The sequence below is a fragment of the Phascolarctos cinereus genome, unplaced genomic scaffold (genome assembly GCF_003287225.1).
Source record: "Phascolarctos cinereus isolate Bilbo 61053 unplaced genomic scaffold, phaCin_HiC Scaffold_726;HRSCAF=1367, whole genome shotgun sequence".
In the NCBI taxonomy this organism is placed as follows: Eukaryota; Metazoa; Chordata; class Mammalia; order Diprotodontia; family Phascolarctidae; genus Phascolarctos; species Phascolarctos cinereus.
In genome coordinates this window covers 6937890-6965673 of record NW_027556098.1, presented here as the reverse complement: position 1 = coordinate 6965673, position 27784 = coordinate 6937890, and the positions used below count along the sequence as shown (strand labels likewise).

Sequence of the window (27784 nt, the reverse complement as noted above, 5' to 3'; positions counted from 1 at the left end):
CCATTCCACATAAACGTATGGTGCTTGTTAACAGCTACTTGCTGTTAGCACTTGCAAGTCATGACATCACCTTCCTGAGGTCATGGTCCTCTTCCAGAACCAAGGACAAACAACGAGGTGAATTCCTTACTTGATTACTCTGTGACTTAATTCTATTCTTTGGGGATGCTGTGGATTTGTTCTTGTAGTGTAAGCTAAAGTATATTCATCTAAATCCTTTTCATTTGGTAGTTTCATTTCTTTAAGTTATCCATAGTTTTAAACATAAAATAAGTTAAAGACTTAAAAAAACCAAACATTTCAACCATTGCTTTTTTTTTAAACTTGAAAACTAGGGCTCAGTTGTTGTTGTTGGGTGTGTGTATGTGTATTTTTAATTAAGTCACTTTTCTATGGCTCTTGAAATAGCTGGGTCCTGACGTTACTGTGTTGCACTGAGGCTAGAAAACATTTCCAAGAAGAATCACAGTACTTTAAGCTCAGACCTTGCATCCATAATTGTGGGAGCAACCTTGCGGAAAAGGGGTCTGATGCCCCTGCCATCACCAATACCAACTACCAGGGGCCTCTGAGAATAATAAAAACCAGCCTGGTCCCCACAGTCACAGTTTAGGGAAGTAGCTCCTGTGGGGATGAGGCTGAGCCCCCAGTTACACCTGGCCTCTGGAAAGCAGTTCTACGCAGGCAGGAGGGAGGAGGGGGAGGAGTCTCCCAGCTTGAAATACTACTTTGGTGACCACTTCTGCTGCTGCCGAACTTTTCGCAGCAGAGGGGCTGCAGTTGGGAGATGCTCGCGAAAGAAGTCGCGGTTTGGTTACCATCCAGAAGACAAAAACACCTGCGTAGGGCGGGAGGGAGGGGACAGGTGGAAGGGGCCCGCGTGGAAGCCGAGCCAAGAGAGCAGGTGTCATGTGACGCCACCCCGCCCATCCGCGCCCCGCCCCTTTTCTGGCCCCCGCCCCCGGAGGCCGTCTCGGCCCCGCCCCGCCGCCATGTTGAGCCCTCCGCTCTAGATGGAAGCGGCTGGGGCTGGAGCCGGGCTCTACCTGCGGCGTCTTCGCCTTCTCTTCTCTCGAACACCCCAGACCCGCGCGGGGCCGGCTCGTTCCGGGAGCGGCCTTCGGCTGTCTCGGGCCGCAACCAGGTAGGCAGGGCGGCGGGGGCCCGGGAGGGCGGGGGCCTGCTGCTGCGCGCGCCGACACCGCCGAGCCCCGGCCTGCCTGGAGCCGGCAGGGGACCGGGGACTGGGGGCGCCCGGAAGAGCCCGGTCGGGACAGGGGCGCGCGCCCGCACTAGGGCACAGAGATGCGCCTGGGGGTTCTCCTTCACCTCTGACCTCAGCCAGCCCGACGCTTTTGCTCCTCCCCCCTTTCCCCGATGGTGGGACTGGGGGCTTGGCGCCCCCAGATGCTGGTTCGGCTCTGACACGGGAGGGAGAGGACTTGGCTACCTGCCCCGCTTCCCAACGAGCAGAGGGTGTCCTGACCACGCCCCCCCCTCCCGGCCCCCTGTTCCCCACGTCCCCTCACGGCCCCAATGGGCCGGGAGCCCCTGGTGCGCTCTGGAGACTTCAGCTTCTGCTCCCGGGGCGTTCGCGGAGCCAGATCGGCCAGTGCCCCCGGGATCCGGGGTTTCCTTGATTGTTTTGAGTTTGTTTTCTTCCAACTCTATAAGACGGGGCGAGAATTTTAAGCGTTCACCCGGGAAATTTGGGGGTGGGGGAAGAGAACGCCCCGTCTCGTGACCCTAGTTCTTTGGAGGAGTACCTTTAGTCCTCCCAGACCCTTCGTCACGTGACCGGGCTTGTTTTCTCGCTTGCATAAAAATCTTTAAACTTAGGTTATTTTGGTTTTAGGAGTGTCCTCCAGTGTCTCCTCCCCCCTCCCTGTAGCTTTCTTGCTCATAGAAAACAGAAAAAAGCCTCAGTTGTCTCCAGTCTCAGCTGGTAGTATTGGAACAAACTCCGTAGGGTGCGACTACAGAAGAAAACACGGAACTCTTTATTCAGGAACTTAAATCTGTGCTACTGTGTTTCTTTTGCTTGAAGTTATGTTAAAGCAAGTCTATTTCAGGTTAATTTTTTAACAATTAATTTATTTTTAGTTTTCAGCAATCACTTCCAAAAGCTTTTGAATTTTAAATTTTCTCTCCCCACTTCTCTGCCCGAGACGGCGTGAAATCTGATTTAAGCTCTCCATGTACATTCCTATTAAATATTTTAATGTCAGTCATGTTGTGAAGAAGAATTAGAACCTATAAGAGGAACCACAAGAAAGAAGAAACAAAACAAAACAGAAGGGGGAAAAAAAAGAGCAAATAGTGTGCTTCGATCTGCATTCAAACTCCATAGTTCTTTCTCTGGATATGGATAGCATTTTCCATCATGAGGCCTTTGGAGATGTCTTAGATCCTTGCATTGCTGAGAAGAGCTAAGTCTATCAACATTAGTCATCCCACAACATGGCTGTTGCTGTGTACAACCTCCTGGTTCTGCTCACTTCACTTAGCATCAGTCCATACACGTCTTTCCAGGTTTTTCTGAAACAAATTTAATTTCTTAAGCAAACTTCCAGACTTTATAGCCTAGAATTCTGGAAATGGGTACCTTGTGTTATTTTTAATTTTCACGGATCTAAAATATTGGTGGTTCTCGTATTTTTTATTTATGTGGTCATACTGTATTTTAAGACATACTGTAAGACCCTCTCCCTTACCACACATGATAAAATTATTTGGTAGCACCTTACCAGAGTTGTTAGGACAAAATTGGGAGCTTCTGGAGAGCAGGAACTGTCATTTACCCTTCTTTGTATCCCCAGTGCTTAGCCTGGCACATAGTAGGCACTTAATATTTATCGACTGACTGCAAACCTTAAAGTGCTATAATTAATGCTAGCTATTTTTATTCTTACCATTGCTTATTTGGGAGCTTTGAGGCTGGGGAAAAATATACCTTTAAAAATTTGTTTTCTAACTTTGGGATTCTCACTGCTTCTTAGGGACCAAGGGCCAGTGTCTATAGTGAGAATGTATTTTGGTATAAAGTAGGGTCTCTTCATGTCCATTCTTGTTCCCTCCTTTCTCCCCATTCCAGATCAGGTACTTTAAAATGCTTGAGTTGTACAAATGCTAGTCAGTCTTTTGACTTTAAAATCACATTCAAATAAAGAGCTCAGTGTCTTATCAATAAATTATTGGCCCTAGGATATATCAAACGTCATCAGGAAGTGATGAAACTCCCATCTCCAAGTATCACTGTCTTTCTGTCTTGACTTTGTATGTAATCTTAGAACTTGGAAGGAAACTTAAATAAATGTGTAGTCCACTTCCTTGAGGAGAACTGGACTTTGGAAGAGTCAGATCATTCAAGTAGTGGAATTGGTGACTAAGAAATGAATGTTTGATTAAAGTATTTCACATATGATGAGTAATTTTAATATGGAGGTCAGTAGATTGAAAGCCTATTGAGACCTCTGAGTATGGGTAGAAATGCTAAAAAGAAAGTGATATAGTTTATCTGTTTTTGAAGGGAGTATAGGAGATCTGACTTCAAGTCCTGGCTTTGCAACTACCTTAGCTGCTGCTTTGGGAGAAGTCATGTATACTTTCTGGACCTCAAATTTCTCATCTTTAAAAACGAAGGAACACATTAGAGACCAGCTTCTAATCCTCTATGTGATAGTATGGCATAACAGAATTGCAGGCCAGTGTATTATAATGTGTGCTGGAGCTGGAGTCAGGAGATAGGGATTCACATCCTTGCTTCTCTTTATGACCTTGTGCTCTTTCCAAAGATGCTTCACTACTTTGGGCCTCTTGGTCTTCCCATGCAAAAACTTGAGTTGGACTAGATGACCTCTAAGGTTCTTACAAGCTCTGAATCTGATGTTTCTAAAAATTGATGGTTAAGCCGGAGATATACTCCCAAATTTTGTACAATTTCAAGGGGAAAAAATCTAATTTGCAATCATAGAAGTTAAATTTCTATCAGAGTATGCCAATTGAGTACTAAGTTCTTAAAGTAGTTGTCATCTAAAGCATTTATGTGTGTTTTTGTATAGCAACTCACTAGTCAACCATGTGGAGAGTTAAGCAGTGCACCCTTAGACACTGATACAAATATTAACGATATTTGACCACTATATAAGCGTTAAGGTTTACTAAGTATCTTACATTATTTCATCTGTTTGAGGTCTAAGATGCACATTTAATCGTAGATAAGAATCAAATATTTGTGGTGTGGACAAAGAAGAAAGTGCTTTTGTCAGGGTGATTAATCCAAAGGGCATGTAAGAAGTTCCCTTCTGGGGTGGGGGTGGCAGAAGATAGCGAGACACAGTTGGTAAAATTGGGTAAGTATTATCAAAAGTGGTTTCAGATCTTGACTCTGCTACTTAATACCAGTTTGATTAAAGGCAAGCCTCTTAATTTCCCTGGGCCTTAGTTTCTTAGTCTGTAAAATGTCCTACAGGGTCTCTTCTGGCTCTATGAAAGAGCACTGTTTTCCAACGAGTGATTCTTGGTAATTTGGTGTCTCATGAAGATTTTATTAATGTCCTTATACATTATATATTTCATCTGTTTGCCAGTTTTTGCTTTTTTGTGGGGAGAAGCAAGTGATACAGATTTAGAGATGACATAGTTTTAATCATGGGAGATAGGGGCCTAACAATCTATCCACTGTGCCACCTAACTGCCAAGTATGGAGGTGACATGGTTGGACTGGGGCTTTATGAAAACCACCTTAATTTTGGCAGCTGAGTGGAAGATAAGACTGGAGTGAGTCAGGCTGAGCTACCAGCAGGCTGTTAAAATAGTCTAGGTGTGAGGTGATGAGGGCCTATACCAATGCAGCTAAGATTAGAAGGAAGGCAAAAAATTGGGAAAGAATTTTTACAACCAGTCTCTCTAACAAGGGCCTCATTTCTAAAATATAGAGAGAATTAAGTCAAATTTATAAGAATTCAAGTCATTCCCCAATTGATAAATGGATATGAACAGGCAGTTCTCAGATGAAGAAATTAAAGCCATCTATAGTCATATGAAAAAATGCTCTAAATCACTATTGATTAGAGAAATGCAAACCACAACAACTCTGAGATACCGCAACACACCTGTCAGATTGGCCAACATGACAAAACAGGAATATGATAAATGTTGGAGAAGATGTCGGAAAATTGGGACACTAATGCATTGTTGGTGGAGTTGTGAAATGATCCAACCATTTTGGAGAGCAATATGGTACTATGCCCAAAGGGCTATCGAAATGTGCATACCCATTGACCCAGTAATAGCACCTCTAGGGCTGTATGCCAAAGAGATCATAAAAATGGGAAAAGGACCTACGTGTACAAAAATATTTATAGCAGCTCTTTTTGTGGTGGCAAAGAATTGGAAATTGAGAGGATGCCCATCAAGTTGTGGTATATGAATGTAATGGAATACTATTGTGCTGTAAGAAATGATGAGCAGGCAGACTTTAGAAAGACCTGGAAAGACTTGTATGGTCTGATGCTGAGTGAAGTGAGCAGAACCAGGACCATGTTGTACACAATAATGGCCACGTTGTGTGATGACTAATATTGATAGACTTAACCCTTCTCAGCAATGCAAGGATCTAAGGCATCTCCAAAGGCCTCATGATAGAAAATGCTATCCACATCCAGAGAAAGAACTATGGAGTTTCAATGCAGATCGAAGTATACTATTTTTTTCTTCTGTTGTGTTTTGTATCCTCTTTCTGGTGATTCCTTCTATTGGTTCTACTTCTTACTTACAACATCACTAATGTGAAAATATGTATAATAGGAATGTAAGTATAGCCTATTTCAGATTGCACACAGTCTTGGGGGGAGGAAGGGGGAGAAAAATTTAAAACTCAAAAGCTTATGGAAGTGATTGTTGATAAATCAAAATAAATTAATAAAGGTTTTTTTAAAAAGAATAAGATCCTAAAAGTTAAGTTTGACTGATGGGGGTGGGGGGGTAGTAAAGAAGGGAACAAATATTTATATAGCACCTACTATGTGCAAGGCACTGTGTTAAGTGCTTTTACAAATAATTATCTCATTTGATCCTCACAACTACTCTGAGAGGTAAGTGCTAATACCCACATTTTTCGTTTGAAGAAATTGAGGCCAAGAGGTCAAATGACTTGCTAGGGTTTAGCCTAGCAAATGTCTGAGGCCAAATTTGAATTCAGGTCTTCCTGACTCCAAGCCCAGCGCCCTGTCCTGCCACCTCTGATAGGTCATAATCATCCTTGTTTCTTCAAGCTGTGATTTTTGTTATTCAAGTATGAAGAAACCAGCTCATAGTTGTTAATTTTGTGTGTGTATGTATCATGAACCCCATTGGCATTCTAGTGAAACCTTTGGCCCCCTTCTCAGAAAAGTGTCTTAAAAGGCTTAAAACAAAATATGTAGGATAACAAATTCCATTGAAATCCAGTTATGAAAATTTTAAAAAAAAGGTTCATGAACCGCAGGTTAAGAATTCCTAAGCTAAATAGTATAAATGGCTTGTTAACCAGTTTCATAAAGAATAGATATAAAGGTAGGGCATATCTTACCTGTAATTAACTAATGGACAAAGAATTTTAAGGCAAATTTCTCCAGTTTTATTAGTATTTTTAAAAAAACAGTCAAATTACGTTTCAGTTTTAAGTGCTCTGAGGCTCAGGTAGGTTGAAACATTTTGTTACAGCTGCAAAGATATCGAGACTCTTGTTCATGTAAGTATGAATCTGCTAATCTGCTTTGGGCATAGTCCTGCTGTTTCACTTCAGTTACAGCAGTGATTGGGTATTCCATATGTTAAGTACAAAATGTTCTTTGAAGTGAATACTTTGACAGTGAGCAACCTTTCTGTTCCTCAATTTTCTCATCTGTAAAATATTGTAAGGAAAAACTGATATAATAAATGTAAAGTGTTTTATAAAATATCAGCAACTATTAATAATAAATTTTCTGTTTAAAAAGCAGTAATCTTGGAACACAAAATCATAATGCTAATACATTTCAAATTAGGGAAATCAGTGAATGTTTAAACACCTGTGCTTTACTCTTCAGTGAGTTTTTAAAGTAAGATCTTCATATTATATGTATTTTACCAAAATGATGACCAGTAGATTAATAGGATTTCTGGGAAAATTTGGGGCAATTAAGGATTGATAAGTTGTTTGGTAATCTTCTGGGAAATCCTTTATAATCAAGTGAGGAAGGTGGAGTAAGCATTTTTGTTCTGTTGAAGTCACCCCAAGAGACCATTCTTTTCCAGTATGTTTGCACATTTTGGCTGGATTCATTCATTGGGAAGAATTGTAGAGATACAATGCCATCTTTGATTTTTTTGACTTAAATATTTGGCTGCTCCTGTCCTGAATGCACCCATCTCCCCATAATCCTTTCTCAGTTCCTTGAAGACAGTCTATTTAATTCTACCCATGGAAATAGCTTTCTTTAAGGCCAGCCTCATTGCCACCTATTTTCATAAAATCTCTGCTATCTCCCTACCCAAAGTAATCTTTGGGAGCTTGGGCAATTCCTTTAACTTCTCTAAGTTTCCTCATCTGTGGAAGGAAGGAGTGGAACTAGAAGATCTTTATAATGTCCCTTCCAACTCTAAAAGTCATTTGAATACTTTCTTTAAATTTTCTTATAGCCTTTAGTTGGATCCTTCTTTATCACATTTTACCTGTTACGCTCACTGAGGGTCAGGGACTTGACATTTTCCACCTTTTCAGATCTGGAATCCATCACATACTTGGCAAATAATAGGTGCTTAACAAAAACCCCCAGAGTTCCATAATGTTTTGAAGCAGCCTTTAAAACAGTTTACAATGACAGATTTTAATTGGTGGTCATAAAAAAAAAAACTCTCAAAGATAAATGTGAATTGTAAAGAAAGATTAAAATTTTCAAACACCTTTATATTGAAGTTTGGAAAAATAAAATGTGATAAGTGTATATAAGAATAAGAATGTGCTCGTATGGCATACCATTAAGGTTGAAAGTCATATGGGTCTTTGGGAAAAAAAACAACACTTACTCATTATCTTAGTAAATTAAGTTTGCTTTTGAGTGTGAAATTTAAAGGCTTTGGTATATTAAGCAGGTTTTCTTGGACTGCTGATTTACTGCTTTAAGATTTGGCAAATTTTTTTGAAATTATACTTTGTCTCCTTTTTATGAGTGTAAGAGTGAAAGAGGACAGGTTTACTAACATTCTAAGAGAAAATACTGCCCTTATTTGGGGTTTATTTAAGTCTTGGCACAGCAAACATTGGAGTCTGGTAATGGCAGAACACTAGTCCACATGAAAGGTCCACATCCATGGGGCGTTGCTCTTGGCATATAGCTGGCCAGGTTCTGGCTCCAGCTCATGCTTTTCCTCCCAGATGATTAATTGTTGTAGCTGTGGGACAGGTAGAGCTGAATTCCATTTTAATCACCTTTTAAGTAAACAGGTAAAATGTGAAGTGGAAACAGGACAGGGAATGCAAAAGTAGTTTTGATTTAAAAGTATTCACCTCTTTTTGCTACCAGAAAAAGTCCTTGTTAATATTCTGTTCAGACTGCTCTGTGTGTAGATAAGATTTGTAACTTTTTTGTTATTGCTCTAGTCTTTTTGTTGTTTAGTTTTTTTGTCACGTCAAACTCTTTGTGACCCCTTTTGGGATTTTCTTGGCAAAGATACTGGAGTGATTTGCTGTTTCCTTCTCCAGCTCCTTTTACAGATGGGGAAATTAGGCAGACAGGGTTATGTGACTTGCCCAGGGATACACAGGTAAGTAAGTGTCCAAGGCCAGATTTGAACTCCAGTCTTCCTGACTTGCAGGCCCAGCACTCTATGCACATGGTCACCAAGCTATCCAGATTTGTGACTTTTGTTACTGCTGTGGTCTAGTCAAGAGTAATCTTTAACAGCTAACATCCATATAGCCCTTACCATGCACCAGAATGCATATATGTGAAGTGTGGAGACAAGGTTGTATGTTTCCTGATAATGAATACAATAATAATCTAAAAGAACCAATGTTCTTTTTTTATGGGATTGAGGCACTCAAATGAAACAAGTGAATTATTTTCAAGGTTGGATACCATTATAATCAAATAAAATTGCTATTGCTTCTCACCCCCTCATCCTTAGCCACTGTTAGCCATGAGTTTCTTCTGCCTGATACCCTGCCCCTTCTAGAATATTCCATGGTGGAAAAACTTTTACCTTCATGTTGCATTTAGCCAAACCCCTGATAGCTTCCTGCCTGTGATCTCAGAGGCTGAAAACCAGTTGTGTGTTCCTGGATGAGACACCTTCTTTTTATCTTCCTCCTCCTTCTCTCGAACTTCCTGCCTTGGTGCTGCCCTGAAGCATGGGTCTATCTGCATATGAGTGTGGTATTGCCAGTTTTACTCTTTCTGAATGGTCGTTGGCCTCAGCTTAAGGAGTTACCTTGCTTCCATAGTTTTGGAGGTATGCTACCCTAGTGGAGTAGGTGAGACTCTCAGCTATCTCCCACACCCATTAGGAGTGATATTTTCTTTGAACTCCCTTCTGCTATGGTTGTGACCCAACAGTTACCACATGGAGAACCAGTGAATATTGAAGTTGTATGCTTTTTTGTTGCTCTTGCCTCCTTCCACTCTGGGCTGCCCAGGCTTGAGCCTTCCCTTTTGAGAGTTAACATGCTCCAAAATAAAGGTCCCTTGATTTTGGACATCATTGGTTTGACTTTTCTTTCTTTCTTTCTTTCTTTCTTTCTTTCTTTCTTTCTTTCTTTCTTTCTTTCTTTCTTTCTTTCTTATCTTTCTTTCTTACTCCTAGGAGAGGTTTATTTTTTTTAATATAAATTTATTTATTTTTAGTTTTCAACATTTACTTCCACAAGATTTTGAATTCCAAATTTTCACTCCAGTCTTGCCCCTCCCCCCTACCCCAAGATGGCATGCATTTTGAATACCCCTTCCTCTAGTCTGCCCTCCCTTCTGTCTCTCCCCCCTTCTCTTATTCCGTTCCACTTCTGTTTTCCTGTAGGGCAGGATAGATTTCTGTACCTCATTTCCTGTATTTCTTATTTCCCAACTGCATGTGGAAACTTTTTTTTTAAGCCAGTGTTTTAAAAACTTTGGGTTCCAAATTTTCTCCCTTCCTCCCACCCCACCCACCCTCAATGAAAAGGCAAGCAACTCAATACAGGCCATATATGTGCAGTTATGCAAAACACTTCCATGGTAGACTTGTTGTGAAACACTAACTCTGTTTCCCTTAATCCTATCCTGCCCTCCCATTTATTCTTTCTTTTGACTCTGTCCCTCCTCAGAAGTGTTTGCTTCTGATTACCCCTTTCCCAATCTGCTCTTCTCTCTATCATCCTCCTGCTGTCTTGTCCCCTTCCTCCCCTATTTTCCTGTAGGGTAAGACAGATTTCCATACCCAATTGACTGTGTATGTTATTCCCTCCTTAAGCCAAATCCTATGAGAATAAGATTCCCTCATTTCCTCTCACCTTCCCCTGTTTCCCCTCCACTGTAAGCACCTTTTCTTGTCTGTTTTGTGCGAGATAATGTACCCCATTCTACCTCTCCCTTTCTCCTCCTAGTATAATCCTCTCTCACCCTTTAATTTTATTCTCCAGATATCACCCCTTCATCTTCAACTCCCCCGTGCCCTTTATCTATCTACCTATCTATACATACATACATATAATTTTTTCCCCTCCCACTATCCTAATACTGAGGCAGGTCTCATGAGTTATAAATACCATCTTTCCATGTAGGAATGTAAACAGTTCAGCCTTAATAAGTCTCTTATAATTTCTCTTTCCTGTTTACCTCTTCATGTTCCACTTGAATCTTGTGTTTGAAAGTTAAATTTTCTATTCAGCTCTGGTCTTTTCATCAAGAATGCTTGAAAGTCCTCTATTTCACTGAATGACCATATTTTCCCCTGAAGGATTATACTCAGTTTTGCTGGGTAGGTGATTCTTGGTTGTAATCCTATCTTCTTTGCCCTCCAGAATATTATATTCCATGCCCTGCGGTCCCTCAATGTAGAAGCTGCTAAATCTTGTGTTATCCTGATTGTGTTTCCACAATACTTGAATTGTTTCTTTCGGGCAGCTTGCAATATTTTCTCCTTGATCTGGGAACTCTGGAATTTGTCTACAATATTCCTAGGAGTTTTCCTTTGGGGATCTCTTTTAGGGGGAGATTGGTGGATTCTTTCAATTTCTATTTTGCCCTCTTGTTCTGGAAATATCAGGGCAATTTTCCTTGATAATTTCTTGAAAGATGATGTCTAGGCTCTTTTTTTGATCTTGGCTTTCAGATAGTCCAATGGTTTGACTTTTCTAAAAGCTTCTTAAATCTCCCAAGCTCTTGTAAAAACCTTTTATAAGGGAACACCTTATTTTCATTTGTCTTACACTTTTAATCAGAATTTTCTCCCTAGGGTCTGAACTCTTATCCTGATGTAGTTTCAACTTTGGTGAACCTAGTTGCCCACCAAACCTCATAATGTCTTCTCAGCTGCTTCACATTTTGTGAAGTTTCAGTACTTTTCCACTGAGTTGCTTTAGCCGTGCTCTATCTTCTTGTCTCACTTGATGAAATCTGAACAGAGGAGGCAATTTAATAAAGGCTTGATGAACAATGAGTGTAAGAAAGAGAAAAACTTTGAGCCTGTTACATTTTCTTTTACATATTCATGTCAAGATTAATTTCTTTTTTAATTATATAGCAAAACCATTCAGTTTCATATTTAGATCTGAGCAAATAAAGGTGTGAAAAAGTAGTAGCATTGTTCTCATGGAAAGCTGAACTTTGGGGAGTAAGTAGCAAAGCATTTCAGTGGTAAGAGGGGCTAAGAAAAGAACCTAGAAACCTGATAGGAGTGGAGGGATGGTGTAGTAGAACAATAGCCAAAGGAGCTACCAGCAAAAGGACAATGTGGTACACACAGAAAGTCTTGGAATCAAGGATATAGATGAGTGAACCTCAGCCTCCCTCAGTGCAGGGTTCCCTATCCTCAGAGGAGGCTAAGGTATAGAGGTCTTGATTTTGTAGACTTGGAAATCTTTTGTCCATCTTTTAATGTATAAATATGACTTCTGCTATTAGGACAACAGTTTGTCCACCCTTGAGGGGAAGAATGTCAGAAACTGGTGTCCAGGTTTTACATGGGTGAGGGCCAGAGCTAAAGAAGTAAGAGGATGTCAAAGGGTCCTTCCTTTAGGAGGATCATTTGACACTAGGGTATACCAATAACACATGAACATATGTTGGTCATTTTAAGGTTTAATATTTTTATTTATTTTATTTGTTTCAGGCTTCATTATTAGGCAGCCACTTAAAATTAAAATCTATAGGACCATAGGATTTTAGATCTATAGCTAGAAGAGACCTTAGAGGACATTTGGTTTATCCCCTCCCCTTTATTTTATTGATGAAGAAGCTGCAGTCTACTTAGGGCAGGTAATTATGCAAAGTCAAAGGAAGTCTGGGAAAGGTATTCAAATTTAGATCCCATGACTTAGAATCAAGTTCAGTACTCCAAATTCATTATTTTTCCTTCTTTACCTTGCTACTTACAAAACAGCTAAATTAGGTGGTTAAAATAATTTTTTGAAGGACAACTTTACAAAAAGATTAACAATATGCTGTCTTAAAATAGCAGTTTTCCAGATACATTTAAACTAATTTACAGTCAGTTCTTTGGGCATGTTAATTATAATTTATCTGATAAGTCTTTAAGTTTGATATAGTACCTCTTTTACTTATTTGCTTATTAATATTTGAGCTTTCTTTTTTATGTCTGTCTGAACAGTATCGTCTTTTCCACATGAAACATATTATAGGGAGAGATTTGACAGGGGATAAGATAGGGCCTTTGACTGAATCCAGTCTTCACAGAACAAATCCCCTTAATAAAAGGATTTGTTCTGTAAAATTTGGACTCAGTCAAAAGGGCACACCCAAGGACCAAGAAGGCCACATGTGGCCTCAAGGCCGAGGGTTCCCCATCCCTGGAAAGCTTATCAGACCCAGACTTGTGCTTTCCTAGGTCTTCATCTGGTGGCTTCATTTCTCAAATGAATTTCAAATACATCTGATGGAACATTTCTTAAGCATCTATTATGTGGTGGTCACTACCAAGCTAATTAAACAAACCTCCATCCAAATGGAAATGTGAAAATATACCCCAAATATAAAAGTAAATATAGCTTTCATAGCTTAAAACTGCACTAAGATTTTTGGAATACTGTGTATTTGGATTATTCTCCTCTTCCCACAGAAATGGGTATTAGATGATAAAAGTTGACTAATTAAAATCTGTGTTTCAGGAGTTAGAAGCCATAAAAGGATTATATAATAACAAAAAATATTTCCCTCAGTATTGAGGATTAGCCATACATTTGTGCAGACTATAACTCTAAAGAATGTTACTTTTATCTATTGCTAAATTTAAATTGGAGGTGTTATTTTCAGTTTAAGTTTTTGGAAATGCGGTAGTGAAAGTGTGCTGCTTAAAAATTTGAACCATTTGGAAAGGCAGTTTTTAAACACAACTACACTTTCAGTTTGGCAGCTTTTTAGTTAACTATGGCAATGGAAGATAATGCTGTCATTCCACTCACTTTGGTAACAGGTTAATTGTTTCTTACTAGCTAATTCCCTTTTGTAATTAGTAATGCTTATTTGTAAAATGATTCTCATCAGACTTTGGATGTACAAACCAATTTGCCTTTGAAGAAATGTGTAGAAAGGAGCATCTAAATAAATAAATAAGCTGAGGTAAAGAAATGAGAAAAGGAATAGGATTGAATAACCAAATTCTCATCTTTTTCACTACAACAATGAACAGGTACAGAACATTTGTTATTTTGGGTATCTGTATTTTCCAAGTTAATAACTTCAGAGTCCTTCATACACACATTCACACACACATATATAAAAACACATATGTATATGTATGTGTGTGTTTGTGTGTGTGTAAGTAAGGTGAATTTGTGTGTGTGTAAAGTAGATTTTTTGTTATTCTTTCTTAGAATTTTCTTCCCTGGATCCATAGCCATAACAATCTCTACTTCCCAGGTGTTAGATATGAGTTCTCATGATCATGGTTCAAAACAGTTTCTACTTCAAAGTCGAAGTATAGGGCTGAAGTGATGTAAAATTGTGAGGCTGTTGCTGGCAATATACTTTCTTTGTTGCCCTATAAAGCAAGTGGGCACTAGTCAGTGAGTGGGGATCACCATAGGGGTAAATGTGCAGGCTTAATGCTGTTCATGCTTTAATTGGCCCCATCAAGACTTGGGAGAAGGAATCTGTGTTTGCCTCAGCCAGCCCCCATTGAGGCTTGAGGGGATTTACAAGAGAGCACAAGCTGTGGTGATTTTGATTGACCCCATCGAAACAAGGGGTAGTCGCCTCCTGAGAAGGGTTGTTAGGGAATGCTGTAGGAGGAGTTGGTGCTCCTGTTATCAGCAAACTCCCTTTGAGAAGACTAGACTAGAATAAAGTAAGCTTATTTAACTTGTATTATAACTCCATTCCTGTCTTCCCGTATGACCAGATCAAAAGCAAACCTGCTAGTTGAGAGAGGTGCTAGAAGCCCTCCTGTGTCTCTTTTCTAAGAATTGGCATGGTTGGTGTGTTTACTTGTCCAACAATATATACATGAGCACGCACACATGTGTGTGTGTGTGTGTGTATGAGTATGTATGTGTGTGTGTATATATATGTATATATATATATGTATATATATATGTATATATATATATATATTCATTTATTTATTTATTTAAATGAACCTTTTATACTGGAATAAATACTGCTTTTGGAGTCAGGAAACCTGATTTTTGAATCCCCATATTTATGATGCTGGGAAAATTACTTAACCTTTCTAGAGCTTGTTTTCTTCTGTAAAAGGAGGAGTTTGAATTAGGTGATCACTAAGATGGCTTTAGTTTTAATAATCTACTAGTCTAAATAAAGAACCACATGTGAGGAAAATACAAATAGAAGATAGTACAATGTTCTGGATCATGGACATAGAATCAAGTATTTGCACCTCTGTTCTTTTCTCACTTCACCTAGAGCAGAAGTGAAGTAAGTAGAACTAGGAAAACAATTTATACTATAGTAATATTATAAAAATGAACAAGACCATGATGCTAGAGAAATAATGATAAATGTTGCCCACCTCTTGGGAGAGAGGTGGTGAACTAAATATGCAGAATGGCACACATTTTGGGGAATGGCCAGAATGAGAATTTGTTTGGTTGAATAATATTTGTTACAAGAGTGAGGTAAACTTTTTTATTCCATCTAGTTTTTCTTGGGGGCAGGGAGAGGGAATGAGAAGAAGAAAAAATAAATACTTAATTGAAAAAAAAATTTAAAAAATTGGATCTTCTCTTGCAAAGCTTTCTTCTGTTCAGTTCTCCTTGCTTTTCCCTGACTTTATTTTATTAAATGCCATTGCCACTTTCTCACTTATATATTAGATCCATTGTGGCAATTCTATCCATTATTTTTACTGATGAGTAGATCACTGTAGAAACACCAGTAGATCAGTTTCATTTAACCTCAATTTTTTTTGTCCTTTGGATTTCATCTCCAAATTTCATTGGTATGATTTGGTTTAGTTTGGACTCATACTAAGATCTTTAAAAGTTCGTTTTCCTCTCCTCTGCTTTTTGAAGTTTTGTGAGTTGATATTGCTGTGATACCTCAGCTCTTCCTCCCTATTTTGTAAATCACCATATACTACAAACCACTCTCCATGGCTGCCATGTCTCTCTGCTTAGCAAGCACACCTGGTTGCCGATTGAGGTGGTTTATGGGTTCTTTTGGCCTTGATGTCATGCCTGACATTTCTTAAAGAAGTTTAATTGATATATTACTTGCCTTCTCAGTGGTGGGGGAGGGGAGGGAGAGAATTTGGAACTCAAAATTTTTGAAAAGATTGTTAGAAATAATAAAAAATTTTAAAACCTTGAGAAAAGATAGTTGATAACATCATTAGGTTTTCTGTTTCCCACTTTTGGGAATCGTTAACTTATTTAAACAGGTAGGCTTAGTTGTAATTTATAAGTAATATCATTTTCAAATTGTCTTCCTTTCTAACTTGCTCTTACTCTAACGTTTTGTTGGCGTAGAGCTATCTGATTCTTAAGTTAGTAATTAGACATTATATGAAGCAGTAGTCAGTGTTACTTTTTGTGCTATATTTTGCCCTTCAGCGCTGTTGTTGAAAAAAGTATTCGTGATGTTAGAAGCATAATCTCCATATATCTGTCCTCTTTCATTTCTTGGTCTTTGTCTATATTATCCAACATAATTTTGCTATCCTTGCTGTCACCAAGTGTCAAAAAATTGCTAACTTAATCGATCAAGTTATTCACAAAATTTCCTTATTTTTCCTCCCTTTGCAACAGATGTTGGCACATGGGCTGTGACTTTTTCTTAGTGATTTTTTGCTATGTTTACAATGAATATAATCAAATCAAGATCACAGTGTGTCCCAGCTAATGCTTATTATTGCCGTTAAGTTCAAAATGAAGCCAATTTCCTTATTTGCCTTTCCGAAGAGAACCTGTAAGCCATTCTGTGATAGAATTATAATGACTGGGGAACGTCTTAAAGCCCTGTTCAATTTAAATTTATGATATTCTGATGAAAGTTTTTGCACGCGGATTTTCTTTTCTGTGCTACTAAAGAATCTAGCAAGTTATAAGTTAGTATGTTCTTAGAAAATATAAAATTGGTTTATTATACATTCTACCCATATTCTGACAGTACAGTGAACATACATTACTAAGTAAGGCTTTCTTTTTCCTTTGCAGAACAATGTTGGTAATGCAGATGATGTACTTAAATTGAACACTTTAAGGTAAAATTTACAACTTCATATTTTTCTTAAAAATTTGCTTGATTATTTCTACAACCCAGTTCAGTTGCAAAAGTAAAAATTATTAGAAGGTGAAACTTTAAAAATGTATTTCTGTAAATTTAACAAAGCTTTTTGTAAAACTTGAGGGGATTTCTGTGAGTTGGAAATTCTTTGGGAAAAAATACTCAGTTTGTGTACCCTGTATTAAATTTTTACAGTTTTAGCTATAGATGTTGATATATGACTTTGTAAGATTAATTTATTAAATTATAAGAGGTTTATTAATTTTCTTTAAAAAGACTTGAAAGCACATCATAATTCAGTTCTTTAAATATTTCTTTAGTGTCTGTTGTAATTTAATAATATGATACTATATCCTCAACAGATACCCAACTCCGTTTTTTTTTTTTTTTTAGATAAAGCCAGATAAATAGTAACAATTTACATAATGCTTTAAGGCTACAAAATAGTAACCCTCCAACATCAGTAGTGCATATGATCATTTCTATTTTGTAAATGGAAAAACTGAGATTTGTATCTTACCCAAGATATCATGGCTATTAAGTGTTGGGACAAGTGCTCGTAAGTTAGAAACTTGAAACATATCAATTGTTTTTTATAAATTTTATCTTACATATTTCATCATTTTTAATGATTTAACAAACTTAAGTGGTTTATGGCTTTTAGCTCTTTTAAAATGTCAGATTTGTGATTTCATGCCTCATTTGTTATAGTCAAAACTCTTTGCCTTGGACATTGTGTGTATGTGTATGTGTGTGTCTATTTAATATTGACATTAATTCATTGTTTTTGGTACCTTTCAGCACAGTGTGGTACTACTCTGTCTTTTTTGTTTGTTTTTGATATTGCTTTATTTGATATCTTGGTTGCTACCTCTGCCCTATTTTTAGTTCACTTGAAGCATAAAAAGATTGTGCTCCAGTCTCTTATTTTAATTCTTTTTGCATCTTTCTGGTTCAGGTATGTTTCTTGTAAATAGCATATTGTTGGATTCTGCTTTCTAATCTATTCTTGGATGAGTTCACCATATTCCCATTCATAGTTGTAATTGTTAATTGTGAATTTCCCTCCATTCTATTCTCTTGTACTTTTTTTTTCTCTTTACAAAGAAAAGAGCGGTAAGATCAGAGTGAGTAGTACCAGGGTTCTAGGTTTAGTATAATCTGCTTCTGCTCCTCTGCCCCTCTTCTCTTTTCTTCTGCCTCAGCCCAATAACAGGTTCTTATTCTTTCTGAAACCCCTCTTTGAAATTCACCCTCCTTGAGTTTATTTTGCTTAGAAACTAATCCCTACCCCCTTTGTTCTTCCCTTTCCTTTCTCTTCCTTCCTGTTTCCCTGAGTGAAATACCCAACTGTGTTCTGTGTATTCCTCCCTTTGACCATTTCAGATGACAGTGAGGTTCAAGAGTTGCCTGCTCTCCCTTTCCTCTGCGTTTGTGTAGACTTCTACTTGTATACTCTAATTATGTGAGATAATTTTCCCTAGTCTTCCTTCCTCACCTTCTTACCCCCCCCTTTGCATTTTTCTGTGGTCATCAGAACATAACAGAACCATTCCCAGGCTTTTTGTCTAATTAGACTCTTTGACCTCTCATGATAATAGAGTTTTGAGAGTATCAGGATATATGTATTATTTCTTCATATAAGAATATACTTTATCCTTGTTTAGTCCCCAATGATTGTTCATTCATGCTTATCTGTATTTTTTTTTCCTTTTGTATTTGTATTTCAGAGTTTCTATGCAGCTTTAGTCTTTTCACTGGGAATGGTTGGAAGCTCTCTATTTCATTAATACTGTGTTTCCTTCCCATTAGAATTATACTTAGTTTTCCTGGGTAAGTAATTCTTGGTTTTAAGCCTTTGGGAATATTGTATTCCGAGCTTTCTGTTATGGTGGTAGTTGCTAAACATTATGTGATTCTGGGTGTGCTGCTCCTTGGTATTTGAATTCTTTCTGGTAGCTTGCAGTATTTTTTTTTCCTTTACCTGGAAGCTTTAGATTTTTGCTAAAATGTTCTTGAGAGAGGTTTCATTTTGGGATTTCTTTCAGGAGGTAAACAGTGGATTCTTCTTGTTTCTACTTTGCCCTCTGGTTCTAAGAATCTGGAAATTTTAAGAGTTTTTGAAATGTGATGTCTAGGCTCTTTTTTTGGTCATGGTTTTCAGAGTCTAATGATTCTTAAATTTTTTTTCTCCTTAATCTATCATCAAGGTTAGTTTCAGATAATGAGATTACATTTTCTTCTATTTTCTTTTTTTTCTGGTCTTTTGAATGTATTTTAATATTTCTTATTGTCTTATGGAGTCAGAATTTTCCATTTGGTCCATAATTTTCAGGAAGTTTGTTGCTTGGATAAGGTTTTCTACTTCTTGTTCCAAGCTGTTAATTCTCTCTTTTTACATAGCTTTCATTTCTCATGGTTTCTCCTGTTGCTGTCATTTGATTTAGAAAATTGTTTTATAGCTCATTTAAAAACAAACAGAACTCTTGCTTTTTCTTCTCTAGGAATTCCAAACTTGCCCAAACTGTGTTTTTCTGGGAGGCTTTGCTTATAATAATGTAGTCATTCTTTTTTTTTTCTTTTCCCCCCTGGATTTGTGTCCATCACTATAACTTTTACAGTGGGATTCTTTTTTTGTTTGTTCATTCTTCCATCTTATTTACTGACTAGGATTTGATGTTATGGCCTGTCTCTGTGCACTTTTGGAGGGAATGTCTGAGTTGGTCCTGTTGCTTTTGTCTTGCATTATTGAGTATTGTGTTTTTTCAGTATCTCAGGGACAGTTCAGGCTGGGAACCTGAAAGCTTTCTCTGCTGCCATAGTGATCTGCTCTATATCAAAGTCTGATCATTGCTCTCTTGGTTTGACCTTCGCAAGCTTTTGACCTGGGTTTGGGTCAGAGCCCACACCTTTGGGCTTACTTTGGTTTAAGTTCCAATAGGCTGTTACTAGATTCAGCCACTGTCAGCCAGCTGGAAAGTTCTGCAGATTCAGAATATCAGAACAACAGGCTCCCCTTTGGTCTGGGAAATCTGCCCTGGTTTTTCATCCCTTTAGGATTTAGACTGCAGTTTCTTGCCCAATTGGTGGGTAAAGGTTTCACATTACTATAAAAGTTCCTACTTAGTAAGGAGAGGTAAGTTGACAAGCTTCTTTTTAAATTGTAAAAATGCTGTATAAATATGAGTTACAAAAATTGTTTTCATATTTACTGATTCTGGGTAAAAGCATTAATTAGGGATTCTTTGTTCATGTTATAGTAATTAAACTACCTTTGGGTGTGTTAGCTCCATTTTAGTCATTAAGCAACAACTTTTTTAACAATACATACAAATAAGACTTAAACATAATTGGGCAAGAAGGTTACTGATTGGGGGCAGCTAGGTGGCACAGTGGATAGAACACTGGCCCTGGGAGTCAGGAGGACCTGAGTTCAAATTTGGCCTCAGACACATGACACTAACTGTGTGACTTTGGGGAAATCACTTAATCCCAATTGCCTCACCAAAAAAAAAACAAAAAAAGGTTAATGATTTGAAGTTGTGTGATTTATTAGTTTTTCTAATAGAGAAGGAATCTCAATTTGAACTCACTGTTACATAGCCCTGGATATTGCACATGTCAAAATTGCACACCTAGGTTCTACACAGCAAAAGCTCGATAAAACATTCAGGTAATAGCCTTGACCCCTTGACAGTTACATCACATATGAGTTCCATTGTACTAAAAAATGGCTGTGTGGAAAAATATCCCCCGGATAGTGATATTTTGAAAGTTTTTAAATGTAAATATGAGACCTTAATTATTATAAAATGTTTAATAGAAGATTGTGGGAATTGTCTAGGAAAAGTTGGCATTTGTTTTTAACATGTAGATATATGTAGCAATAGGGGCATGAATCCATGCAGCACTTGGGGGCTGGGCAGCATGGAAACTAGATGGGCTGATGACATTATAGTAGTGTTGGAGTGAGGAGATCTTATGAAATTGTGCGGAACCAATGGAACTTTTAAAGAAAACTGGTTTAGGGAAAAGAAGGGAGCTTAAAGTAATCCAGGATAAGTTGGTCAAGAGCTCAGGGGAAGTAGCTGCCAGTTGTGTGAATAATTGCACAGGGGAAGAAGATAGGAAGAAACTGTTGAACTGTAGAATTAGATTAAAATCTAGAAAGGACCATGTGTAATAAGGCTGTAATGGTAGAATGGAACCAAATTGTGGAGGGCCTTAAATATTAGGATGAAGAGTTTGTATTTTATCCTAGAGGCAAAGGGAACTGTGGAAGGTTTTTGATCAGGGAAGGACATGGTCAGAACTGTGCTTTAGGAAAATTTTTGAAGTCATATGAAGACATTAGTGGCAGGGAGATCAAATAGGAGGCTATTAAATGTGTTTGACAAAAGATAATAAGAAACTGAAGGAAAGTTGGTGGCATTTTAAGTATAGGAGAAAAAATAATTCTAAGACAAGTTTTGGATGTAGAATGGACAAGACTAGGTACTTGGCTGTGAGGGAGATGAAGTGGAGGATAACTTTAACTTTGAGGAGGATGGCAGATCCCTTCATTTTACAGATGAGGAGTCTGGGGTTTAGAGAAGTAATTTGCTTTAAGTCATGTACTAGGTAGTAGAGTGATAGAGATGGAACTTGTTAACCCAAGAAGCTCCCTAACTCAGTCCTTTGTGCTTCAACTGGTAGAGCTCAGACTACAGAATTTTTCAGTTAACCATTTGACCACATTGTGCCTAGTGTGTTTCCAGAACAGTGTGGAAAGACCTCGATAATTTTTGCTAACACAGTGATCTCATAAACTTCCATGAGTTAAATTATCATCTCTATGCAAATGATTCCTAGATCTCTATATTCAGTCTTAGTCTCTGCTGAGCTACAGTCAGACATCCATCTGCCTCTTGGACGTGTCAAACTGGATGTCCCATGTGTATCTGAAACTAAGCATATCCAAAACAGGACTCAGAATGTCCCTCAAAACTCTCCTGTCTTTTAAACTTCCCTGTTGAGGGTGCCACCGTCTTCCCAGTTATGGAGGCTTAAAAACTCACTATCATCCTCAACTTGACACTCACCCTACATTTCCAGTTTGTTATCAAATCTTATTTCAGTTATCTGGACATTTATATACCCCCTTCTCACCACTCATATATCCATCTAAGTTCAAGGCTTCTAACGGTCTCCCTCAAGTCTCTTTGATACTCTGATATATCCACCTCCTGTTTGCTAAGGTGATTTTTCTAAAACATGGGTGTGACCATGTCACACAGCTTTCTCAACACTCCTCCTCCCTCTACTCCTTCCAGTGGCTTCCTCATCACAGCCAGGATCAAATATAATCTCCTTTGGTATTTAAAGGTTTTTACACCCTGGCCTATTCCTACCTTTACAAGCCTCCTTATTATGTATTTTGAAGCCTACTTATATAACTTATACTGGCCTCCTTGCAGTTCCTAGAACACACCTCTCCACCTTCTGTCTCTGTACCTTTGTGTTGGCTGCCCTCCATGCCTGGAGTGCTTTACTCTGGCGAGGACCTCAGCCTTTTAGTTTTCCCTGGCTTCCTTCAAAACTCAGCTGAGATCTCACCTTTTGCAGAATGTCTTTCCTGGTCCCCCCCAGGTGAATGGAATGCTTTCCCCTTTCAGATTACCTTCATCAGTTCTATCTATCTAATATAATCATTTACATGTTGAATCCCCCATTAGAATGTAAGCTGCTTGAAGGCAGGGACTGATTTTTTATCTTTTTGTATTCCCAGTATGCAGCACAGTATTTTGCAGGGCTTATAGTAAGTGCTTAATAAATTTTAAGAAGTTTATTTACAGTTCCAAATTCTGCCTTTCTCCATCTCCTCCCTTCCTTTCCCATAGAAAAGGCAAGAAGAAATATGATATATATTACACGTATGAAGTCACTGCAAAATTTATTTTCACACACTGCAAAATTTATTTTCACACATTAGCCATGTTGCCAAAAAAAAAAAAGTAGGGAAAAAAAGATTCAGTAGATTATTGTTACAATTCAGTAAATGTGTTTTGACTGCCCCCCAGCAACAGACTTTCTGACTAGAACCGTCCTGGCTAACTACAGAGAATTCTGCCCATTACCCAGTAAGTTGGCCACTAGGAGATGAGTTCTTGGTTGTGCCAACCCTGGGAAAAAAACGTAAAAGGAATGAATGGTGAACAAAATTCACAGTTTAAAACTTTTTTATATCATTTGTAAAATAGGGAATAATAATCCTTTATCTACCTGCTTCACAGGTTTGTGGGGAGAAAACACTTTGTAAACCCTTAAAGTACCATGTAAATGTCAGCTATTTCTAGTTATAGCTTGAGAAAACAATAAATTTTAGGCTAGCCTCTGCTATCTGGGGTTGAGGTCTGGTTTCTACAATGCTTCTATGCTTCTCAGGCTATTTTTATACATGCCTTGTTTTGGTATGTGAAGCATTGTCCATTGTTTTTAGTCCTTCATTCGAAGAGGACCAATGATGTCAGAAGGGTGATATCTTGACGTGAAAGTGAATTGGAGTTAAGTGAGATGGCTGTGCAAAGTCACCAGCCTCACTCTCTCCTCCAGCCATTTGAGCCCATGGGCAAGACATAGATCAGGACAAATGGAGACTGCTCCCTATGTTAAAGCATACTCATTCTCAGAAGGGTGTACCCAAAAGCAAGAACATTTAGATGATTTGGTGGATTCTCTGTCATCTACTATTGATGTTTTACTTACCCCATGTTAATTTGCAGTGGTCAGGGATTCTGTTCTTTCAGAGATCAAAACATCAGAGATTGAGAGCTGGAAGGGACCTTAGACAGTATTTAATTGAAACTCCTCATTTTGTAGATAAGGGTAGGCTCCTTAAGTTACTTCCCTAGTATGAATCACTCAAGTCCTCTGATTTTGGAATATGAGGGCATACCTATAATTGCCTTTATTCTAGAGCAACAGTTGAAGCTTTTCCATGAAAAGTTCTATTCCAGCGTTAGCAAGATGGCAGGGATGTAGGATTTGAGTTAGGAGACGTGGCTTCGAATTCTGACTCTTGATATTTAATAGCTGTGGGATCATGCATCAATAGTCTCTGAGCTATAGTTCCTTGTTTGTCAATTGGGGTTGATACAATACACTATATCTAAAGTGGTTTTTGTGAGGAAAGAGTGTCATAAATCTAAAAAGTGCTATGCAGTGGTGAATTAACGTACCTTCATTTGCTTCTGAATTTAGAGCCTTTACGCTTTCTCATGGCAGAATTTTGTGGATCACACTGAAGGAGTTAGTGGGGCCCCTTTGCTTAGAAAATGACCGTTGCACTATAGGGGACCTAGGGGTGCAGAAAAGAAACTTTCTTGCCCAGGTAAATATTTTTTTCCATCTCTTTAAAGCACACTATGGTTGCACTGTGTGTAGCTTCCTCAGGAAAAATATTTAAAAGATATGCACTGAAATGTAGCAATTATGTTGAATAGAGAAGACTAGGTACTAAGTTACAGAGTTGTGATCTGCATTGAACCTGTTCTAATAAAATTATGGATCCATTAAATATTAAATATGAATATTGCATATAAAGAGAACAGTCTTTTTCCAAATGCAGACTACACCAAACATCACAAAAGTACACATCCCCATCTTACCTACAATTTTCCCAATAAAATAACAAACTGTCAGCTAACAAATTTATATTTTCAACTTACTTTTGTTATTTAGTCATTTTTAGTTGTGTCTGGCTCTTTGTGACCCCTTTTATAAATGGGGTTTTCTTGGCAAAGATACTGGAGTGGTTTGCCATTTCCTTCTTTAGCTCATTTTACAGATGAGGAAACTGAGGCACACAGGGTCCAGTGACTTGTCCAGGGTCACACAGCTAGTAAGGGTCGGAGGATAAATTTGAACTCAGGTCTTCCTGACTGTAGGTCTTGCACTCTATTCACTGTGCCATTTAGCTGCATTAATTTACTTTCTGCCTTTTCAACCATTCTGCTTCATTCATGGCACAGCCAATTTGTTGGATAGGTCAGTTCTCAGCATGTTTGTATATAACATGGACGATCTAACTTCTGAGTCCTGTATATTGTTGAATTAAGACTACTGTCCAAAGTAATTTGAAAATAGTTTAGCACTTCGGATAGTTAAATTCATTCCCTTAGTGGTTAACTTCTTCTTGTCTGACATCAGGTGAAATTAGCTAAATCACATTTGCTTGTTTTTCAGACTATAGCCTACTGCTGTTTTGATTCGGTTCTAAAATTTGGGAAATTAGGAAAATTTCACATTTCTGTTAAAGGGGAGAGAGTTTGTTACATTATCAATCTTTGTGTATTGACCAAGGAAATCTTTTAAATTTGTTGGAAAATCTTACATTTATAAAGTGACATTCAGACATGCAAAAAAGACTCTTTGTCTTGAACATAATTATATATTGATTTTGTTAATTTTGTAATAAAGTTTTACTTATGGACTAGTATAGTATAGTGTAGTGTATAGTGGAAGGAGCATTGAACTTGGGAATCAGGAGTCCTGGCTTAAAGTTCCTGTTCCTAGTATTTACAGGTGAATTCTCTTCTCTATTAGAATGCTACTCAGAGTAATTTTAATTAGCTCAAGAGTATGTTATATGAAGGAAACCCAGCCAGATGCTACCTTTGTGACCATGGGCACATCACTTCACCTTTCTAGCTTTCAGTTTCATCTGTAAAGTGGGTATAATAGTCTTTGTACTACCAGAATGACGTGAGGAAAGTGCTGCACACAAGTGAATCCTAAGCAGGATCCTGGGAGGTAGTTTAACTGAGAAGTCTATAATCTTCCCTTCGGACAGTTTATTTAAAGAGTCACAGAATTTGAGAGTTAGAAGTGGGACCTCAGTGGCCATCTCATCTAATCCATACCCAAAAGGAATCCCTTTTATAACATATATGACAAGTAGATGTCCCAGCCCTTGCTCCAAGAATGGAGAGAGTAGAGGCTCTCACTTCTTAGGCATTCATAGCTGATAATGCAAAAAGTGTATTTTCTCTGAGTGTAGTACTCTAATAATGTATCTTGATATTTGTGTAAAAAAAATTGAGAATTTGAACAGGAATGAAAAGATTTAGTAATGATTGTTCTCTTTTTATTTTGTAGAATTTTGGAGTAAAAAGATATTTCATTCAACAATGGCAGGAAAATCATCACTTTTTAAAGTAATTCTCCTTGGAGATGGTGGCGTTGGGAAGAGCTCTCTTATGAATAGATATGTCACTAACAAATTTGAGAGCCAGTTATTCCACACAATAGGGGTGGAATTTTTAAATAAAGACTTGGAAGTGGATGGACACTTTGTTACTATGCAGATTTGGGACACAGCCGGTCAAGAACGCTTTAGAAGCCTGCGAACACCATTTTACAGAGGTTCTGACTGTTGCCTTCTTACTTTCAGTGTAGATGACTCTCAAAGTTTCCAGAACTTGGCCAACTGGAAGAAAGAATTCATTTATTATGCAGATGTCAAAGAGCCTGAAAGCTTTCCTTTTGTGATTTTGGGTAACAAGATTGACATAAGTGAAAGACAGGTTTCTACAGAAGAAGCTCAGGCCTGGTGCAGGGACAACGGCAACTATCCTTACTTTGAAACAAGTGCAAAAGATGCCACAAATGTTGCAGCAGCTTTTGAGGAAGCTGTTAGAAGAATTCTTGCTACTGAGGATAGGTCAGATCACTTTATTCAGACGGATACAGTCAATCTTCACCGAAAGCCTAAGCCCAGTTCATCTTGTTGCTGACTATTAAAAAGCTTTGCCAATATAGCTGTAACCAACTCTTTTACAAAACGGGGCAGGGGAAATGGGAGGAAGATGATGATAAAATAAAGGGTCCAGCAAGTCCAGTTCTAATAATAAAATTTAAACTAATCTATACTGCTGCTTCATTAGAAGGTGGAAGGGAAATAGCCATTCATTGAGTAACCCTTTACCAAAGGCACGTAACATTTATAAAGGTGTCTCTAATAACAAATGGTTACTTAAATTTTAATGTGTAACTTACAGAGCTAATAATAAATCAAATGAATAATTAAAATGAAAACTTGAATTTCTAGAAGCACTACTTGGGTTGTTTTTTCCCCTAAAATTCAAAAGGAGAACACATTTTTGTATGTATATATTTTTACAAAATTAGCATTTCATTATTGGTTCACTGAAAGCACATTTTAAAAATGCTTAATATTAAAGATTTAAATCACAAAATTACTTTGGACTTGAGTGATACTTCATGTTACATGAAATTATTTAACTTTATATCTGATTTGTAAGAGTAGAATGTAGTTGATTGATATAAGGCAGAAACTTGGGCTAGAGCTGATTTTTTACTCTCAGATGTTAGTACTGATTGACTTTTAAAAAGAAAAAAGAATATTCTTATAAAGTATCTGGAAATGTAGCCATCTCTGATAGTCTTTGTTGTTTTGTAAAACCAGAAGTACTCATTTTTAAATAAGTCAGAATTGCATTTATTCAGCAGCACATTCTCATTGACTGTTTAGTGCTGTAGTCAAGGACATTTTGCCCCAACTTTAAGGGAGAGAGAGCTGAGATGTAGCTTTTGTGAAACAATTCTATTAAGAACAAATATACTATATGTTTCAGTGTAATAAGAACCAAAATGCAAACAGTGACATTACAGTGAAACAAGATTTTCTTTAAGAAATGCGAGTTTTCAGGATTTGCTTCTCCTGCCATTCTAAAATGATCTAAATTTAAATTTGAGGAGTTAAAATTTTAGTTGTGTATATTCTGATAATCTTGACTGCTATCTCTATCCCTCTTTCCCTGCTGACTACCCCTTCCCCCAGCAAATAAATCTGACTATATAAAGGA

At 37.9% G+C, this 27784-nt stretch overlaps 2 protein-coding genes across 7 annotated transcripts in view; both read left to right on the top strand.

Moving 5' to 3' along the window:
- The first annotated feature begins 1061 nt into the window (after positions 1 to 1061).
- On the top strand, positions 1062 to 27784 carry RAB9A (RAB9A, member RAS oncogene family). Of its 4 annotated transcripts, none has more exons than XM_021007382.2 (4): positions 1101 to 1144; positions 16850 to 16896; positions 24159 to 24288; positions 26055 to 27784. In XM_021007382.2, exon 4 carries the CDS (start codon positions 26087 to 26089, stop codon positions 26690 to 26692), a length of 606 nt encoding a protein of 201 aa, XP_020863041.1. In that variant the 5' UTR covers positions 1101 to 1144; positions 16850 to 16896; positions 24159 to 24288; positions 26055 to 26086; the 3' UTR covers positions 26693 to 27784. The 4 variants fall into 4 exon arrangements, with proteins under 4 accessions (XP_078002230.1, XP_020863041.1, XP_020863040.1 ...); XM_021007383.2 differs by having other exon boundaries at positions 1105 to 1144; positions 24183 to 24288; XM_021007381.2 differs by lacking the exon at positions 24159 to 24288.
- The window catches only part of OFD1 (OFD1 centriole and centriolar satellite protein), a 99899-nt gene continuing 73216 nt past the window's right edge, over positions 1102 to 27784 (top strand). For all 3 annotated transcript variants that reach the window (XR_013482726.1, XM_021007367.2, XM_021007373.2), the window contains exons 1-2: positions 1102 to 1144; positions 16850 to 16896. The gene's annotated coding sequence lies outside the window, so the exon portion shown is untranslated. The remainder of the gene's footprint in view (positions 1145 to 16849; positions 16897 to 27784) is intronic.